The 21,480-nt window shown below is 37.5% G+C and overlaps 1 protein-coding gene across 2 annotated transcripts in view; it reads right to left on the reverse strand.

Annotated features, from left to right (window-relative positions):
* LOC131438995 (chondroadherin) overlaps positions 1–21,480 on the reverse strand; it is a 212,156-nt gene that overhangs the window by 18,604 nt on the left and 172,072 nt on the right. The window contains exons 2-3 of one of the 2 annotated variants that reach the window (XM_058609456.1): positions 11,379–11,479; positions 5,020–5,243 (exon numbers count right to left, since the gene is read on the reverse strand). In XM_058609456.1, coding sequence (XP_058465439.1) covers positions 5,020–5,136 — 117 coding nt within the window. In that variant the 5' untranslated portion in view covers positions 5,137–5,243; positions 11,379–11,479. The remainder of the gene's footprint in view (positions 1–5,019; positions 5,244–11,378; positions 11,480–21,480) is intronic. The other variant, XM_058609467.1, reaches the window with a different exon arrangement.

The raw sequence follows: 21,480 nt of genomic DNA on the forward strand, positions 1-21,480 counted from the left end.
TGCGGTAAATATGCCGAACAATAGACATATTTCCTGTCTATGCCATCAATAGTCATACCAACTGTGACAGCACAAATATCCCGAGTTGTGAGCTCCGATATGAGAGAAACATCGAGAGCACTATTTGCAAGTATGCATGCTCGAGGCATTTCACGTGGATTAGTCATACCGATCTTGTTGAAGGCAACAAAGACTGGGTTTAACAATTTTCCAACGTAGAAGTTTCCCTTTTGGAAATATGGTTCTTGAACCAAAGCTATAGAAGCTTTACCTTCTTGAAGAAGTCTGGATAGATTCATAGTTGCTGTACGTTTATGCTGAAGATTGATTTGTGCCACTCTAACCATTATAAATTAGAGTAACGAACATTCCACCTCCAGCACCAACCGTACAACATTGTGTTGTGTTTCTACATTTAAAAAAGCGGACACCAAGAACCCACTGCCTGGAGTATTTCGTCGGCAAGTCTCGTCTGTCTGTTCCGGAGAAGTTCCCGAAGATGAACTTCGAATAATTCGCCAGAAGTACTTGGTATTCACGGCAGGGTGCGGTAAAATCAGTAAGCCGTTCGTAACGACCGGCACCATCAATAGTCAAATGTATAAATAAGGTTGATTCCTGCAACGCTCCGGCCCCTCGAAGGTAACACTCTGTTTTGGCCTGATCTGGCATCGTGCCATTACGCGAAACCGGTGATGGCGTGGTACGAACCCAACGTGTTGTTTTTGTATTGAAAGATCTGCCATCCGTCAAACTCGACAGAATTCTGGGCGATTATGAGAGTAAAGCTTTTGAAAAAAGTGAAGGTCTTGGAGTTGAAGAAAGATTGGATGAGGATGTGTTAGAAAGATGGCGCAAGTGTTGCACAAAATTTCATGGGTAGTGTGCGATCTGAGATGCGAGCATTTACCCTAGGAAAGTAGACTGAACAATCCAACTTATCAAAAATAAAGCTAATATGTTTCAAAAATATCGAACTTGAGATTTTCAAAAATATCGGACTTAAAATAAATTAATAAATTTTTGGTGATCAGTTTAATCTGTTACATTTTTTGCAAGTACAGTGTTTCATGACCCGGATCAATTGTTCGAGCCCCGAACTGGAAGGATTCTTAGTGTCAGTAGGATCATAGTACTAGCAATGCAATGATTCTGTACACCATGAATCGGCTGCAAAGTCTGTTGAAACATAAAGGCCAAATTCCACTAAAGGAATGTAATGCCAAGTCTTTGCTTTGCTTTGTGTTTCTTTTTGTTCTATGAACAATCAGGTTGTACATATAAACTTCCAATGATGGAGGCACGTGGTATTTCAAAGGAACAAATGTGATTGCCATCAGTTAAAAAGACATCGCATGTTTTTGTGAGGGAAATATAAATACATACTGGTTAGAAGTAAGTGTAGTTATATTGTAGTTTTAACCTATTTATTTTAGCCTTTTTCAACCACTAAAAAGGGTTGATATTTGGCATATTTTCAAGGAAAAAACCATGTTTAAAATCACCACATAGGAAAATATTTTTCCGTAGCACTCTGTAATTAAAAATCCGTACAGGTTATATTAGTATCATATAGCTGGCTAGCAAAATTAGTGCCATATTTTTAACCCAGAACAATGGGCATGGACAAAAACATATGTTAGGTTTTTCATATGTTAGTAATGCTTGAATTTAAAGACAAAATCCCTGACCAAGCGAGACGCATTCCTTTTGTGTGACACAACCGTCCAGTGCTGTAAAGTGCTGTAAACGAGGTGAAGGCGTTCCTCAAAATAGCCACACGGCTAGAGAAACGATCATCGTAAAACTTTCCGGATTAACTAGAACAAGAACATTTGACAACTGGTTCAATGTTTTAGTGCGATGCAACCAGAGCGTGGCATTAACTGGTTTCTGCTGACATGTATTTGCGTCATGTACAAAACTGCAGCAGACGCGAATGCAATAGTGAATGATAAAAGTTTACATTCATGTCAGTTTACATGACATTGTCAGAATAATCAGAATATCTCGTAGTGCACCATTTTGTAACCACTTTTTAGTTCCCTTCCTCCAGTTAAATCAGACAAAAAGTTTCTCGTTTTCACAGATTATTCTATTTTTCGTTTGAATCTTATTTTAGCCATTTTTTTCCTGCGTTCCATACGGTTTCGTAGATGCCAAAACGAAGAACGAAAATGTATGACAAAATAAGTTCAAGATTTGCTTATTCGCACAATGGAACGCCCGACGAATGTCACCCAACAAAAAAGGTGCCACTCCAGTGATCCAGGCAAATAATGTCGAGCCATTTGCACCCATCCTTCTCCCCTGTCTGTCGCTTTCGTTTACTGTTTTGGCTGTGGACGAAACAAACATATGATTTTTTGAAAGTGTTGGCCCCCACGCGCCCCTGAAAAAAAAGGCGGGTGGGTAATGTCAGAGACATAACTGGATGTCGTGAATGCGAAAACAAGGAACATGTCATCCTTAACACTTCCGAATATCAATTAGTTGATCAATTGTATGAATTATGCAAGCATTCCCCTTTTCCACATTTTTCGCAAAAACAAAGAAGGCTTCACTTGATCTAGATTACCGTGAATTTCACACAGCCAAAAGTGCAAAAATCAAATCAAACAGTTCTAGATTTGCACTAAACTGAGGATATTTCCCTTCGATTTGCGAGCAAGAAATCCTAATAGTTCTTTAGAAAACTTTTAGAGGGATTAGAACGGCTGATTTTGTGTAATGCTGTCCACCGTTGCTTTTTTACCAATGCAAATGACTGTCAGCTGTGACGTAATTGCTCTTGTCGGAGGCGAAACTAGCTTTGCAAACGACACAAAATACATCTGCTCGCAGTGGCGATAAAATCCAAACTGATCCAATTTTTGTTAGGAGCTTTCTTTTTACGTGATTTCGTTTGTAGCTTTTTCACTAATAGGCGGTCCTAACGGGTTTAAAAAATAGCCGCATACAGAATTTTAATGTCGATTATTTCATTTCGGATTTGCATTTCATTGAAAGAAACTATCCGGCTGCTGTACGGGATTCATTTCTGCCTTTCAGAAGGACCAAATTGTGGAACTCACTACGATGTTAAACACTGTTCGGAACATTTTCGTCGAACGATTTGTTGTACAGCAGCACAGCATATTTTGTTCTCTTCCTCAGAACGCGTTCTGATTGGCTGGTGTTGACAGGGGTCAAATGAGACAGGGTTTTCAATAGTGTACTATTGAAATACTTCAATGCTGTTGCTATACACGTTTAAGTTGAAAAATTTCGATTCTATTGGTAGTTAGATTATATAAATCCTTTCACAGATCACTGAGCTATGAGATTTAAAAATACGAGCAAGGCAAACGCGCCTTATGAATTATCCCCTTTGATACTCGTTTATACCAAACATTGCAGAATAGTTTAATTTTGAATTATTTGAGATTATGTCACACAAATGATAATTTTATCATAAAATTGTGATCATATTTCCGATGGCGTGTAGTAAAAATTATGCTGATTCGTTAGATACAACAAGAGATATTCACGACCAAAAACTTATCACTCTCTCAGAGGGTAAATTTTGAAAAGGCACCCCATAGTAAAGTAAGTCGTATTCACGACAAAAGGGTTGATATTTGGCATATTTTTCAAGGAAAAAAACCATGTTTAAAATCACCACATAGGAAAATATTTTTCCGTAGCACTCTGTAATTAAAAATCCGTACAGGTTATATTAGTATCATATAGCTGGCTAGCAAAATTAGTGCCATATTTTTAACCCAGAACAATGGGCATGGACAAAAACATATGTTAGGTTTTTCATATGTTAGTAATGCTTGAATTTAAAGACAAAATCCCTGACCAAGCGAGACGCATTCCTTTTGTGTGACACAACCGTCCAGTGCTGTAAAGTGCTGTAAACGAGGTGAAGGCGTTCCTCAAAATAGCCACACGGCTAGAGAAACGATCATCGTAAAACTTTCCGGATTAACTAGAACAAGAACATTTGACAACTGGTTCAATGTTTTAGTGCGATGCAACCAGAGCGTGGCATTAACTGGTTTCTGCTGACATGTATTTGCGTCATGTACAAAACTGCAGCAGACGCGAATGCAATAGTGAATGATAAAAGTTTACATTCATGTCAGTTTACATGACATTGTCAGAATAATCAGAATATCTCGTAGTGCACCATTTTGTAACCACTTTTTAGTTCCCTTCCTCCAGTTAAATCAGACAAAAAGTTTCTCGTTTTGACAGATTATTCTATTTTTCGTTTGAATCTTATTTTAGCCATTTTTTCCTGCGTTCCATACGGTTTCGTAGATGCCAAAACGAAGAACGAAAATGTATGACAAAATAAGTTCAAGATTTGCTTATTCGCACAATGGAACGCCCGACGAATGTCACCCAACAAAAAAGGTGCCACTCCAGTGATCCAGGCAAATAATGTCGAGCCATTTGCACCCATCCTTCTCCCCTGTCTGTCGCTTTCGTTTACTGTTTTGGCTGTGGACGAAACAAAAAAAAAATGCACAACAGAACACATCTTTTCCATAACCGTCGGAACAGCCTGCCTGTGCTTTGGAAAAAAAGCTCTCCCGAGAGTACAACTGACAGGTATGGTGGCTGTTTCGATTTCAGCCGCGCCGGTCGGAGTAGCACTGCTTGCACATCTTGGCCTAGAAGGAACACATCGGTCGGACCCAAAAGAGGCACCACCCAAGGGACCCGCTGATTTCAGACACGATTTATTCGAGAGACTTCATGTCATTGCGGAACTGTGGACCTTGTGGCCTTTTGTCGGGGCAAGGCGACGGACCGAAAATGATTCTTCATGGCAGGGATTTCCCCGGTGCCGATTGCTCGGTTATAAATAGTAATAATTCCTAGGATACGAGGTGGTTGTGCTTTATTATTTTAAATTAACTGGTGCGAATGGTTTCCGGACGCCGGAACGAATGAATGCGGATTTAAACAAATTTATTCCCATAAAATATAGCTGATAGCGGTCTGGGCTTCAAATTGATTTACCTGTGATTGCGATAGACACATGCATCCCACGGGGCACGCTTCGACGATGAAGTGCTTGCATCCGTGAAAACGCCACAGGACTCCGATGTAGAACAGCACTCGCCAGATGACATTCATGTTCGTCGTCCGGGGATCCGCCGGTTTGGGCCTACAGCTAGGTGGGGTGTGGGCGTGGGAGCAGAACGGTGACACACTCAATCAAAGCTTTGTACAAGTTTGGTTTACTGAAAAGAAACAATAAATCGATTTTTAAATAAAGGATTGCTAAAGAATTGGATTATAATCAGGTAAATTATATTAATGTTAATTTAGAGTTGCGAGTTAAAAAATACGTATGCTATCCACTCCCATGCTATGGAAGTTGGTTCCTGAAACCGACGCATTTTGTTTTGGTGGCGTTGTTGTCAACAATATGTTACGCTACGTTCATACCATACAATCAAACCACACTGGTGTCAAAAGTTAATTTCTTCAAACCCTATCTCTAGTCTAGTATTATCTATAGAACAAGTAATTTGACCTCTTTTTGAATAAGAAAAAGAAATTGTGGTATATTATAGTTTGATTATATTCCATCGAAATCGTTTATTTATTTTGGTGCAACCGCATGAAGAAAAATGTGAACGTGTGAACACTACTTAAACACAGCATTTGACAGCGAACTAGAACCAAAGAACCAAAATTATCGGCTTTAAGGTGACCGTGGACAGAAGCCATGGAAAATAAATGCAAAAGTATTGGTGAAAGAATACTTTTTCATATAGTAATAGTATTTTTGAGTAGAGAGGATTGAATTAATAATATTTGGTGCTGAAAGGAATACAGTTGCCAGAACAAAATGTAAACATTGAAACTATTCAAATCACCTAGCAGAACAGAGTGGACTTATCTCATTTTCATGCTCATTCTGGAGTTAACAAATTGCAATCATGCGACCAAAAGAATATAATGATTGTGCCAAAGAAGATAGTTTTCTGTTCGGTTCTAGGCATTTTTCTTACATTACAAGGTATAAAGGAAGCTGTTACATTGATGAATTAAGTATAGTAACACGAAATCAGAACAAACTCTGTTGCGTCAGCTTTTTATACTAATTTTAATTTTTGAATATGAAGCTCCCATATTCAAAAAATACAAACCAACAAATTCTACATTTTCCATTTTGTCGACAACATTATCGTTTTCGGATAGGAAAGCAACCTCACCTATAAAACAGTCAAGTGGCACTTGACGAGAGGGCTTGATGACAAATCGGTTATTTGATATGAAAAGATTTATCATGCAAATTTGAAGATATAATTTCATATATTGACGAAAATATTTTAGAACTTAACCAATTGATACCAAATTATTGGATCCAGTACAGTTTCTAAATTCCGTGGTATTGTTTTGAACCGGCACTTCTGGCAATTCTTCCACTGTTTAAACTGATGAGTCCCGCACATACTCACTACCCAAAACACACTCTATCAACGTATTCCATCTATTTTTCTATTGATTTTCGCGAATGAGCGCTGCTTTCCTCTTCTTAGATGGACGAGGCATTTTGAAAAGATTGCAATACTTGAACTGTTTGGTTTTTTTTGTATTCCATAGCGACGGTGAATAAGATAACAGGGTTGTGGATAACTTGGAGGGGGAGCAATGTTTGAAATGGAAATAAGGGAAATGTTATCGTTTTTTTTAAATATTGAAATTTTAGATGGTGACGTACGAAAGTAGTTTTGATCCGTAATTTTAACTATATCAATGAGCGACTAATTGAAAATAATGCCATTTTAGTGCATTGCAAGGTTTTTTTTCTCTAATTATGTATGGCATCACTGCCAATATAAAAGGGTGCTATTACCAACACTGAAGCAGGCCGACAAACTTTTCATCGTGGATTTTTGGTAGATTTTCAAAACCAGAACTGTGAGTTATTCAAAGGTTTTATAATAAAATGATTAGATACGAGGATAAGTTTACCGGTGAAGAACAACTCAAAAGTGTTTCATAAAGCTTACTTATGTCACAGAGCTATAAACAGCAGTTGAAATCTTGAGGTGAGTGAAAAATAATAACTTTCTAAGAAAAAACCTTCTAATGAAAGTCCGAAAAAGTTTTACACAAATCATTCTTCAGAGTTGATAGTTTATCGTAAACATATATCAATACGATGAGTGATTATGTCACCAAATTGCAGTAGTAATTCTACGCAACATATTTACCCCTACGCGTTGAAAAAATGTGTTTCATGGTTTGTTTACATCAAGAGCATGGCAAAATAGCGGAAGGTGGAGGGGAGGGTAGGTGGTTTCTTGGTTACCATTTGTGGCTCGCTTCCATGGTAACCTTAAGCCAATTGTATGCAAATGACAATAGTGCCACCGGGGTGATGCTATCATTCGCTTGGTAAAAATTCCGGCAACTAGAGAAAAATTGGTGCGACTCCGCGAGCTGTCAAAATAGGTTTGGCATAATTGAGTAAAAGTCTTGTCGGCCATGCTTTGAAAATTCGTCCTGTTTTAATTTCTTCTGTATTACTTCATTTAATGTTCGTCGTGAATATTGTAACCAGATAAAATTTCCTTTTCGTTGTGAAAAAAGTGAGTGGATAATGTCACAGGCATAACTGGAGGGCGTAAATGCGAGAAAACTGTCATGCTTCTTTCACACTTTCGAATATCGATAATCGTTTGCCACTTTTACTGCTCCACTTTCAGAATTGTAACGGTGCATTTATACTAAAGTGCGACTTTTTGATGACAAACATGTTCTACCACACAATTAAATAACGCGGAACAAATGAAAGCAACAATGTAATAATTATACACAAGTCTGTTAGCCACAGGTAGAAATCTAAGAGTGATCTGCAGTCGCCTACAAAGAAGTTTAAATATTTTCAGTGATTATCTGTCAAAATGGAAAATTAAACCAAATGCAGCAAAAACGCAATTAATTATCTTTCCTCACAAGCCAAGAGCTTCTTTTCTTAAACCAAACAATAATCACATTCTCAAATTGAATGGCTTGGAATTGACATGGTCTGATCAAGCTAAATACTTAGGTTTAACGTATGACAAAAAACTCACTTTCAAGGATCACATTGAAGGAATCCAGGCAAAGTGTAATAAATATATTAAATGTTTATATCCTCTTATAAACAGAAATTCTAAGCTCTGTCTAAAAAACAAATTGTTAATTTATAAACAAATTTTCAGACCAGCCATGCTTTATGCGGTACCAATTTGGTCAAGCTGTTGTTCCACCAGGAAGAAAACGCTTCAAAGGATTCAGAATAAAATTCTGAAAATGATTCTGAAGCGTCCTCCCTGGTTTAGTACAAATGAGTTACACAGACTCACAAATATAGAACCATTAGATGTAATGTCACATAATATTATAAGCAAATTCCGACAAAAATCGATGCAATCTTCAATTGAATCGATTCGCTCTCTGTATTAGTTAGTAAGTTAGTATATAAGTTCCTTTTCCCCATTACACAATACAAGTAGGTTTAGAATTTTCCCTACACAAAAATCTCAGAATTGCGGAAGCAAATGATGTCTTCATGGTAATAACCAAATCATATATATATATATATATATATATATATATATATATATATATATATATATATATATATATATATATATATATATATATATATATATATATATATATATATATATATATATATATATATATATATATATATATATATATATATATATATATATATATAACAGGGCTGAAAAGACACCACTTGTGGCTGAACACCCAATTTAAATCTTAATAATTTAATTTTAACTCATATTCCAATAAATAGTTATTAAAAAAAAAAAAAAAAAAAAATGTAATAATTATTTTTTATGAAAACTGCATACGGTATATTTGAATGGTTCTGAAAAGAACCAATTTGTGGATTTTTTTTCGATGTTCTACATCAGACCCTAAATTCTGAACCAGGATTCAGGAACTGGAATTGAATTCAAGAGCTTTATTCGTAACCTGGAACTGGCACAGAACTCAGGTTCAAGATCCAGATCAATAATGCAATTCATGAATTTAGTTCTAGAACTCCGGAACTGAACTCATTTAAGAATCCAGGTTCTAAACCTGAATTAAGTCCCAGCATACTGTATTCTGACACTGAAATTAAGAATTAAATTCAAAACCTGAATTCAAGAATTAAATACCTAAATCAAAAATTCAATTCTGGTTCGAAAGTTAGTTTCAAAATTCAAGTTCAGAATTTAGATTAAAAATCTTAGTTCCAGAATACAGATTTAAAATTCAAATCTTGAATTTTGTTCCAGAACTTTGAAGTTGAATTTTTGAATCAGATATCTAGAATTCAAATAAACTAGGTAATAAATTGAGAAATTTAATTTAAACATTTAGGGGTTTTTGGTTTGTACGTAAAGTACATATTTAGTTTCGATTTCTTCGCATTTCGCCTTAGGCTCATCAGTGCTTAAAGCAGTTCAAATTGAACCGCCATCTTTGCCTAACTGTTCAATTTGAACAGCTAAGCAGACGCAAAGTCCACACTGTAATTAGTTTTGAGATGACTATTAATGCACAGTTAAATGCTTATAAAATTTATCTAGGATTGAACTAACAGCAAACTAGTTTTATTACAAAAATTATTTGTTCAGATTTTGTCGCGAACAATCCTTACTCGGGAATGCAACATCACATTGAAAACAACGACGCAGTAGTACGTCCATAATACTCAAGAATCACTTTCTTCTCTCGGAACTTTAAGTGCCCTATAAGAGAAGAATGTGATTGACATAAACGAGGTCGATATAAAATTGCCTCTAAATAGAAACCAGCTAAATTTAACCCCTAGTCTTCGTTCGTTGTTCAAAAACATCTCGCAGCAAACACATAATATAATATCGCTAATCGGGTCCTTTTTTTCATGGAAAAGCCATCTTCGCGTTCTTCAAATACCAATTCCCAAATGAGCACTTCACAAAGTCCATATTCTCAAACTATCAGACAGACAACATCTTTCTTCCAGCTTGCATTCATATTCATTCTGACAGTCTGGCAGCTCTCATTATCCACGAAAATCATATTATATCAATTGTCATCCTCGTTAAATTCAAAACAGTCCAAACTTTCTCTACCACGCATCGTCCGGGAAAGAACCTTGTGACCCCACACCGCCCTGTTTCCCATCGTCGGACAACAGAAGATCGGTACCCACAAGGCGGAAGGAGAAAACAAACCGGAAAAGGTTTTGTCATAATTTCCGGTAGCATGTTTAAGCACTGTAACAGCGGAAACCTTCACACACGCCCAGGTAGGGCCACTCCCCATTTTGTACTACTTTTCATTTACTTTGGTCGAATGGTTGGCCTTTCGGCAGGCCCTTAACTAACGATGCTGAGGATGCTGAAGCCCATCGAGAAAGTCTCTGACGACACCCAAGCTATGAAGGAAGAATGGAAACAGACACGCTGATGAAAATGTTGACAGAGTTCCAATTTAATTTAAACTTTTTCACTCCTTTCACTCCATAAAGATGCCGGGTTCTCCTTCCACGCTGCTTTCTTACTGAACACTAACGAGGGACATGCCGAAGCGACCGACCGAACGAACGAATCCGACCGAGGCCAGAATGCCAGGATCAGGGCGGAGGGACGAATCTGAATAAATGCGACCGAAAAAACGCTAGTAGCTGGTACTTTGAGCGCGGTGGTTTGGCAGTGCAGGAATCGGAAAGGAGGTTCCGAGATTCCAGACGACAGCGGTGTTGAAAAGGCGATGAAGATTGGTAACACAAAGACGGTGACAAGTGCTGTACACCTACACCGTTCCATGACCCCGAATTCTTTCGGTCGCTTTTGGCCATCATCTCGGTTGATAACGGGATGGCGATGTTGGCGGGAGTGCTTACGGAGGACGGTGGGTGCCGCGGTGCCGTTGGTCCTCGGTACTGAGCAGTAGGCGATAAAGACGTTACAAGCATCAGACTTCCTCCATCTCACAACGGTCTCGCACCAGGCCGGTGACAACGAGAGCGATGCGGAGCATGAATGTCAGGATCGAGCAAATTAAGAAATTCAGGTACAGGTTCGGTGTTGGAATTGCTTATTGTTGTGTTAGGTTGGAAAGTGAACCAACCAGAAGCGAAATCGATACCCGATGGAATGAAAAATCTAACGAGTTTTACTATGTTGAGCAACTAGTCTGACTACTACAAAGTGAGGTTAAGAAATCATTCTTCAATACAGAACTTCCTTTTTTCACCCTTTGTCGCAGAGTAGATATTTTAATACAAGCACATTCCAGAACCCTTCTTTGTACTCCAATGAATTGTAACACACTTTTCCCGGTTTCCTAGTAGCCCCAATACTTACCTACTACGAAATAGGAATTCAAGAGGAATCCTGTTTGCTACATGTTTCAGTTGAGCACTAGTCCGCACGGGTCTTCCGTTGAAGTTTACACGATAGTTTTGCTGAAATTAGAACAGGAACGAAAATAAAACGTATATAAATTTCCACCAGAACAAAAAAATAAAAATTTTTAAAGGTTTTTAAATAAATAAATTTGTGATTCAAACGAAACAATTATTTTTCATACTTGGGTTCAATCTACAAAACTCAAAAACTAAACTGAAAACAAAAAGGTTAGATTATGAAGGCGAATTACCCAGCCTTTTTCTCAAGCATTTGCTAAATTACTGCCAACCACTTAAAAATTCACTTATGCATCGATTCAAGAAGAAAGTTATCTAAAAATATGCAAAGTATAATACACCTTCAGAAAAACAGCGAAACAGCAAACTTTTCCGTATCCATAAATACAAGAAAAATTATATAAATTTATTGTCAAAAGACAAAAACGCAAAATCAGTTCTAAATCAACAGTCGATGTGATCGGATGCGTGTTGACGTTTCTCTTAACATTTGTCCAATCTAGCGTTAATTCGTTTTAATCCATTCTCAAGGTCATATCGCTCACACTGTGTGATAGCAAGTGTTTATATCAATGCGTACAGTTGGCCAGTGCCGGATGCTATTGTTATATCACTGTGCATTGTGATCAGACTGCTGAAGTGAAAAGTGCCGTTTATCGTTGCCGTAGGAGATATAGACAATTGTGCTTTTTTATTTGGAGTTTTTTTTGCACACCATCAAAGCAGTGATACACCGATCGACGAAGGCGAGACCATGGTGGTCGCTCTCAGTTGGATTATAAGTTGAGTACAGTTTTCTTATTGTTTATTTTTTCGTCTTTTAAATATACGTTCCATTTTTTCTTCATTATTTTTTATATTCGCGGACATGACAAATCATGCACATCAGATGGAGACTACCCGATAGGCTTGCCGGCCGGACCTTACGCGGTATATTTCCGGATCAAGTCGAATGAAGAATAATACGCGAATGATACGCGACACCCTACTGTAAAATGAATAGATAAAGTACGTCCAGACAGGCTGCTGTCAGAGTGCAAGCGTCACGCGAGACGTCAAAACGTGCGTGCGAGCTTGTTCCATTTGATGATCAAAGCAACCCTGTCAGAGTGAATGCAACGCGAAAACGAAGTTCCCAGCAGTCAAACAAGATTGTTCGAAACGAGCATTCTACGCGGGACTACCGCGTCAACGTACCAGCTCGTCAAGTCGAAATAGACGGTGTGGTTACCGATTCGACTTTGACTTGCGAGGATTTTCTAAAGTACAGGGCGGGTTATTTTGAGGATCCCTTAAGAATGTCAAGATATTGGATTTCAAGCGATTACATTCAGTACTAGATTCTCTTTTACCGGGTTCGTCTGTCTGTTCGTCTCTTTGTACCACGGGTAGTGAATTGTATCAACTGCGAACAATTGGGACATACAGCCTCCCATTACTGCTATAAGTCTAACCCAAGGTAGACTATCCAATGTCCCAATTCGCGACATTCTTGCTTGTCGTGACCTTCCTTACATGGAACTTCTTTATCATTTCGTTAAGTCCATTGGATTTGCAATTTAAATTTTATTTTATGTGAGACTCTTTTCTTTTCCATGAGTTCAACCAATAGCCAGCTATCCTATATTGAATAAAAGTGATGAACTGATACAAACGAACCTGAAATAGTATTGAGATCATGTACAAAAAAATGTATTTTATTTAATGTAATTTATAATAGCAACTCGCTTGATAAAAACAGTGTTTAGATTAACTAATGAATACCAACATACTAATATGATATTCGAAATCTATTAAGTTTAAAGTACTATGTATTGTGGATGCCACGGCGAAGAAAAACTTATGTATATTGCTTATGAAATAAACGTATATATGGAAAAAAATAAGTCTCGTTGTGCTAACTGTGGAAGGGTCCGCACGACCTCTAGTCATGTCCCTCGTACAGACTTTGCGGTGACAGAATTAAGCGTTCCATAAAAGAACATTCTAAACGCTCTTTTATCGTTATGCCGAAGAGTGCACTTCACACATACTGACAACGAATTCTTATGCTTGTTTGTTAATTGAAGAGAGCGATTCAGACGACCTTCTGGAAAGTAACTCTTTAGCGTTCCCTCAAAGCTTTAGGAAGAGAAGAAAGATATCCACTCATAAGCTCCCTAATAAGTGTTCGAATGTATCTTCAGAAGGGTCTCCAATATTGACAGCAAGAGCAAACGGTACTAAAGCACCAAAGCTAAATGCTACTAGTCGTCGAAATCTGAATTTTAAGAAGGAATCCCCATCAGTTGATGGGACACCAAGCCCTTCAAGCGTCTTTGAAAACCCACAAGAAAATCAACTAGGTGCTGAACCTTTCAAGTTATCTGATGTTGTGGACTGGATTTTCAAAAATTTCAATATTTCTGACCCTCTAAGAAGCCTTTCAATTGCTTTCATACCTTCAGTGAAAACATATTTGAAGCAGTTGACTGCAAGTTGGTATCCTTCGATGGCTAAATTATCCACCGAAGTCACGGATTTAATCAATCTAGTAAAGAATCTAAAATGTGACGCATTTGCAAAAACTTGATAACTTTTTAAATACCCTTAATCTTTCACGATAACGATAACATAATTCCCCTAAATTGAGCTACTATTAAGTAATTTGATAAGAATACAATACTCATGACCGAGAATAGAATCTTAGAAATGTTTAATGATACTATTTGAATGACATGAGAGAGGTATTATCGCTCCACTAGCTGGATTAAGAAAGGTTTTATTTAAATTTTTCAAATGTTTCAAAAATAGCGTCACTGAAAGCACAATACCTAACACACTAATGAACCGAATATCATAAAATATTAACAGATGACATCTGAAAAATGTCTCCATTGTATGCAAGGTGGATTTTCACCCGAGCAAAGTCAAACATCAAAACGAGAGCAAATTGAAATCTTATTATGATAGCAACATCACATTGAAATCTTAATTTGATCTCAGCTCATCAATTTTTCAATTGATATCACATTATGTTATCTTTTAGCTGTTACTTTTGAAAAAATAACTTGCGAGCAAAAATTTTTGGAAACTCCAAATATGGTTATTCAAAAGCTACAACTTAATAACTGCATCAAAATAGGACTAATTCCATTAGGTGATACAAAAATGTAAAAATGAATTTTAAAGGAACAATTATTCCTTCATTTCCATGTTGCGTTTTACAAAAAAGCTTACTGTGTCAGTTGTCCTGAACCATAACCGTGATCAAGGAAAAGATTTTTGTCAAAACTTTTTTTTGATTACCATTAGCTGCACCAACTCATTCAATTAAAACCGATTATACGTAGTCGATCAGTCTTCGTCGACAAACTTCACATTCCACACTCCACTCACACACACATACACAAACATCGTTCGCTCATGCATTGAATGAGCACGGTAGCAGCTCTTCATTCGTTTCACTATCAATCGAATGGCACTTCATCCGTCAACCTGCCATTTGATTCCATGAAAACGGAGAAGCATGCATTTCAACTTAATGGGAAAGCATCTCTCACCAGTTTGGTAGGTGTTCCGACAGCCGTCTGGCAGCTGTCAAAATGGCGTCGACAGAGTTGTGCCCAGTTTCTTACCGATCATGCCTTGCCATTTTGACTGCGATTGGCTTGAGAGGCTCCGATTTTGATTCGTTGAACGTTGGCCTAACTAACCTAAGATTACCGAAAGAGCCACAAAATATTTTCTGACCAACAATAAATGATACTTAAATAAATGTTTTTTTTTTAAATAAAAAATAAACTAATCAGGATTTCGTTACTGTTTATGTTAACAGGATTCATTATAAAAGTTAGAGTGGGTTTTTGACTTTATATTGCCAAAATCTGTCACCGAATTCATCTTCAATTTTGGCCTTTTTGGCCTTTTTCTATAAAAAGGTTCTAGAATTGCTGGAAAAATCGCCTATCGAACGGGGTCTCGAAGACCCATAGTGTTATATACAAATCGACTCAGCTCCACGAAATCGGAAAATGTCTGTGTGTGTATGCATGTGCACCTATTAACGAATTTTTTTCCGCGCAACTTTCTCAGCGATCGCTTAAGAGATTTCAACAAGCTAAGGCTCGTTTGAAAGTTACTGTTAGGCCATTAATCAAGTTTGAAGATTAAATGGCTGTCACTTTTGGTTCCGGAGATATGACATACCTTATGATAAAAAAAGAACCGGAATTTTCATTTTAAAATTCCCACGCTTGTCCAATCCGTAAACTTTTATTCTCCCAACGTTGGCAACACTTTTATACCCATTCTGTCAAATTTTGACGCATATCGAACAACTACGGCACTGGGCTCCGAGCAAACCCCGATCTCCCCTAATTAATATCGACATTCATTGCAACGTAAACAAACTCCTATCGTCTGTGCAATTTCCCAAGCACATGTTAACAACAGAATATGCTCTCGCTTTATAAATTATCATTATTATGAACAAACTTCTATATACTTCCGAAATTTTTATTCGTCTACATCCGGCTTCTGTAAAAAATAAAATAAAAAGGCGAAACAGATTCTCCTGCTTCCATTTATGACAATCAGTGCCGAAGAACACAAACATCCACATGAAAGCGAACCGGATCCGAACAGACGCCACTTGCTTCCGCTAATTCTAACGCATGCTGCTGAACAGTACAATAGCACATGACATAACGGGCATCCATATTGTCCTGAGCGCGAGGGATGAGCGAAGGAGTTTCCACGAAGGCTAATGATAACGATGGAATCATGGGTCAAAACTTGGGCGTGGGAGTGCGGGGTTGCGACTTTCTCACAAAACGCAGGAAGCACTATCTGGTATACATATGAATTCCGAGGATCATCTGCAGTGGGATGGCAGTTACTGGGAGTAAACGTTAATATCATCGCATTATGTAGTATAACGGATAAAAAGTGTGTTATGGGTTACGAAACCTTTCAAATCAAATGGGGGTAAATAGTTTTTGTCGTTGTCGTCGTCATCGCCGTCGTGAGGTATTAAAATGAGAGAAACGAAATATTTTTTGACATTTTTAGCTGTGAGGCAAACAAATTCACATAAGTATTAATTTAACGCTGCGTTGGGAAAGTGTTTTCTGTCGTTTCAGTTGTAGGCTTCAATGATGCTTCCGAGGCTTTATCAAAGGGTTGGTTTTTTTCTAACACTTTGTCTTCAAAACATATTTATTATGCAGTTCCAGAGATTCTCGCAGTCTACAGTTTGGTATTTATACGGTATAATACTTTATCCTCCATTGATTCCTTGTTTCTAGTGCACTACAATAGATTTCATTTTGCAGGAAGGTGTTGTGACAACATACATAACAAGGTAAAACATACGATTTGCAAGGTGGTCCGTTATTTGCTACCGGAAAATTTAATGATTTCGTTCCACTGAACTTTACATTGTATCCCATCAATATTTTGCTTCTATTTATAACTTCTGGAGAAAAAAAACAAAAACGCAGATCGGAATATGTTTTACACCAGCACCCCATTGTTGTTATATTGTGTAGTGCAATCGGCCCTTGAATATGTGCACCAAACAACTTACCTTACAACAGCGACGGAGTTGTCGACATGCACGTTCAAGCTGCACATTACGCCATGATGTACGGATTATTTTTAAGCGAGTATGCGGACAATAGTTTTACGTTGCAGTCATCTATTCACGTAATATAATGTTGGATGAAATAGCAGCACGTGCCTTGTGCATCTTAACTAAATACGGATTCAAAAATCTCATTCAATTTTCAGCGGTTCTACTCTTCATCCACCGTTTATCGATCCTCACGTAATCCAAAGTGAATGAGTATTGCTAATAAACATAATTATTTCACAAACTAGTGTATAAAACCCGAACAGCCCAAAGTCACTATAATTTACAAACGAATACGGTTGATTCTAACTATGACAAGCGCTACAATTCATTTAAAATATGCAGAAAATATGACGAAAATCATTAAATCCATATCCCAAAGCCCGAATTTGATTGAAAAGTATCATCGATCTAACATTAAATTGAAAAAGTATCGGTCATTCAATTACTGGGAGCATGAATTAGTTTGGTCCGTTTCCAAAAGATGGCTCTGGCTGTTATAATATACAGTAACAGCTCATATCGCTAGTTTCAATAGTTTAGACATCTGTCATAATAATTGAGTTTATATTGCTTCGAGTTAAAAAAAAGTGTTTTTCACTGTATTAATTATGATAGAAGATAAGCAGCGTGGCGAACACTTGCAGATGTCACCACGATCGACACACCACAATTTTGGGTGCAACATTCACTTCACGCTAGATTTTTGTTTTGCTGTTGGCTAAAATGACTAGTTTATTTTTGTTTTATTCCGATCGAATTCTCGTGTGATTTATGCGACATGGAAATAAAATTGTCTTTAACACTTAGGAATATCGTGTGATAAGTGTTAAAATTGTTGTAGTTGGATTATTTCTATAACAGGCAGGAGGATTTTGTTATCGTTCCGGAATGTAGTGGAACGTTTTGAAAGATCGCGGCGAACAGTCGAGTAGGTGACAGTAGTGTTTCAAAACGTATAGCAAGTTTGAAATTTACACAGGATTTTGAAAAAATTGCTTCGAGTCTATATATCTGTTATCTGTGGTAAATCTTAATAGTTACCGAGAACGGTAAAAACAATACCGTTCGTATGGTAAATTTGTCTTCCAATAACCAAACTGTTGTAAATACTGACTGCTGTGAGAACTAACTGTCAAACAGTTATTAAAACACTCAGTAAGTGTCTTTTTAATAACCAAACGGAGAAAAATCGAAAAAGGTACAAATGCACAATTTTTTAAACTTTAGAACTAATTAGTTTAGATTATTCTGTGAAAATTTCAGAATCATTCATTGACTTTAGCGGTCGGGAAAGTCTTTTTTCTGAAGGAAGAATTGCATAGCTGAAAACGGCAACTTTAAACTTGTTTATTGAATATCTCCCCTTCAAAAGCATGGATCAAAAATCTATCCTGACAATGTCTAGATAATTTAGTTAAGATACTATTAGTGCATAAAAACATATATGTTGTCGCGATAAAAATTAAGTGAATGTTATTTTTGTAATGGTAAGTCCATTTCTACGGCGGCACCATTTTTTTCTGCTCTTGTATCCTGGTAACGTAACGAATCATGAGAGAGAAATAAAATCGGCTCAGCAAGGCTGCCAAACAAGCGGTAGCTTTATTGGATTTTATGTGATGTAGTCAAACTTGTAACCGAAAATATCAAAACTTTCTTGGCCACCCGACCACATCGAGAGTCGTTTTACACATTTGCGAGAGAGCATGGAGAGAAATTTAATACGCACAGCGAGCCACGTGGTTTTACGCGACCTACTGGTCTCAGCCCTTAAGGTGAAATGTAGTCTCAAAAAAGGCGCGCAAATTTTTAACCGCTTGAGTTTACCGAATCGTCGCACAAAGCATAACAAGAAAAACCGACACATAGAAACCTGGAATATTTTCAGCGATTGAGCGCAGTGGGTCTTGAATACTTCGCACTTTGAATATATCCTAATTCAATCGTTATTGTTAGTGATTACTATTACACTAGAACTATGAATCATCAGTAATTATGATTGACTAACATGAGGTTATATGTATATGTATTAACTAACTTGCTTACCATGTATACGCCTGAGTTCAAGGAGTGTATCGAAAATAAGCTATCCACATACATTTGTATTGAACGCATGTATTTGTGATGGTCTTTTATGCTCAGATCACAGCATGCTGTGCGTTCGGCTGTCAGCTTTCGTTTGTTTACTTGTTTGTGCGGTTGAAATTCTGCGTTTTCAAAATATCGTGTATTGAAAAGCAAGTGAAAATTAAGGTTCTGGACACAGGGCTAAGTGAGAAGGTTATTACTATGCGAAAATTGGCGAAGCGGTTTGGAATTCATCATGCCAGTGTTAAATCCACCATTGATAAATTTAAGGAACAATATTCTTTGGATGAGCTACCAGGAATAAGCAGAAAACCCGGTTCTTTCAACCCAAAACTGGACCAGAAAGTGGTATCTCTAATCATGAAGAACAAATCAATGTCAATACGGGACTTGGCCAAAAAACAGGAACGAGTGTCGGAATGATCCAGCGTATCAAGAGGAGAAATCACCAGAACTACAAGCAGAAGCAGAAAATCTCGAAACAAAGTCTAGAACAGTAGAAGCGAGCAGCAACAAGGGCCCGGAAATTGTATTCCCGTCTTTTGCAGTGTCCTGATGCATGCATTTTGATGGACAATGAGACTTATGTAAAGGCGGACTCAAAAATCCTTCCAGGTCCACAATACTTTACTGTCGTCGTTGGGGAGGATGTGAGCGATGCGGACAGGTCGATTCAAGTGAAGAAATTCGGTCGAAAGGTACTGGTATGGCAACCAATATGTGCCTGTGGTTTGAAGTCAACCATTTTGTACACTACCGGTACTATGAATGCAGAAATCTATCGATCTGAGCGTCTCCAGAAGAGATTTTTGCCTTTATATAAGAAGCATAGTACACCTCCACAGTTTTGGTCGGATTTAGCGTTGGCTCACTATGCCAAAACCACTCTCAATTGGCTTGCGGAAAAGGGTAGAAATTTCGTTGAGAAAAATATCAAACCACCAAATTGCCACATATTTGTAGATAGCTTATATTCGATACACTCCTTAATACCAATACTTTATTTTTCTTGACGATGTTTATTCGAATTTTTTATCTAATACAATTATATGGAGATTGTGTCATATATATTGTATTCTGATCTTCTATTCAGTATAGTGATGAATTTTCCATGGACGTATATATTTTTGAACTCTGGTTGATTAATAGTTGCATTTTGTAGCTGTTTTGTATATAAGAATTGAGCAAAATCGTACAGAAATCTGTTGAAAATTCGACAAAAAAAGCCGATTTTCTGTCAAAATTTCAAGCGAGCAAAATTTCTGCATCCATTCGTTGTTCTTTAATTCAGGGTGTTTAAAGCCTTTTTCATAATGAAATGTAATTATTTCGTTCAAGCACAAAGCAAAACATTTGATCATCGTATTTTTGGAAAGCCATCAAATTTATTTGTGAAAAAAAGAGGTTAGAATGCTCAGTGCCCATATCTTTAGAATTCTTTAGACAGACGATGATAGATTGCTTTTGACAAGATGCTGAGAACAATCTTGATTACCAAATTGGAAAATGCCAAGTTGATTCGATGCCGAACTTATGCTCATCGAAATATTTTCAGAATTAAAGCCTCTATAACATCTATTACCAAAACAAACTAAACTCATGTGAATGCATAACATTTTAAAACACATTGATTAGTGTATGGCGAAAGAATAATAAAATCATATAACTAAAACGGTACACAGATAACCGTACTCCGGCTCCGGCTTTTGCGGACCAAACTTCCACAGTTTCGTATGCAGTGGAGCTGACTAACCAAACATGTTGAAACTCATACTTCTAGGATATTGAACATAACACAAATTTGCAGAAAATTAGTCAAACGAGAAACGACATCGTTGATTAGGAGTAGCTCTTCAGAATGCGCAAATAGTGCATTATTTTATTTTTTTCCTATCATGACTCCGCATTAGTCGGCTTTCTCCGGGGCAATTCACTCAACCGTCTTCAGGATTCTTTGCGTAGAGCCAAATTTCTGGTTTCCCAGCCAGCCACCAGGAATCGCTGGTCGTGAATATATTTTAATTCCACACACGGAATCCGAACGTCGCATAATGCTAAATCTGTGCTATTGGAGGTTGGTGGTTGCAAGCGACATTAATAGCATCTGCACAACGAAATCCGACCTTTTTCATTTTCTAGACGAGAAACCTCACTTTCTCTCTCTCCGCATACCGTAGCTGCTAAAGTATCCAGTCTATCTAGCGTCTCGTCTAGCTCTATAACAAATCTAATTGCACGACAGTACACTAGAAGAGGCGGTCGGTTGCTCCAATGCACTGTCTTACAATGCTCGTTTCGCTCGGATCGGATCCTTGGCAGTCGTCGTCCGACTCGG

This window comes from Malaya genurostris, chromosome 1 (genome assembly GCF_030247185.1).
Source record: "Malaya genurostris strain Urasoe2022 chromosome 1, Malgen_1.1, whole genome shotgun sequence".
NCBI lineage: Eukaryota > Metazoa > Arthropoda > Insecta > Diptera > Culicidae > Malaya > Malaya genurostris.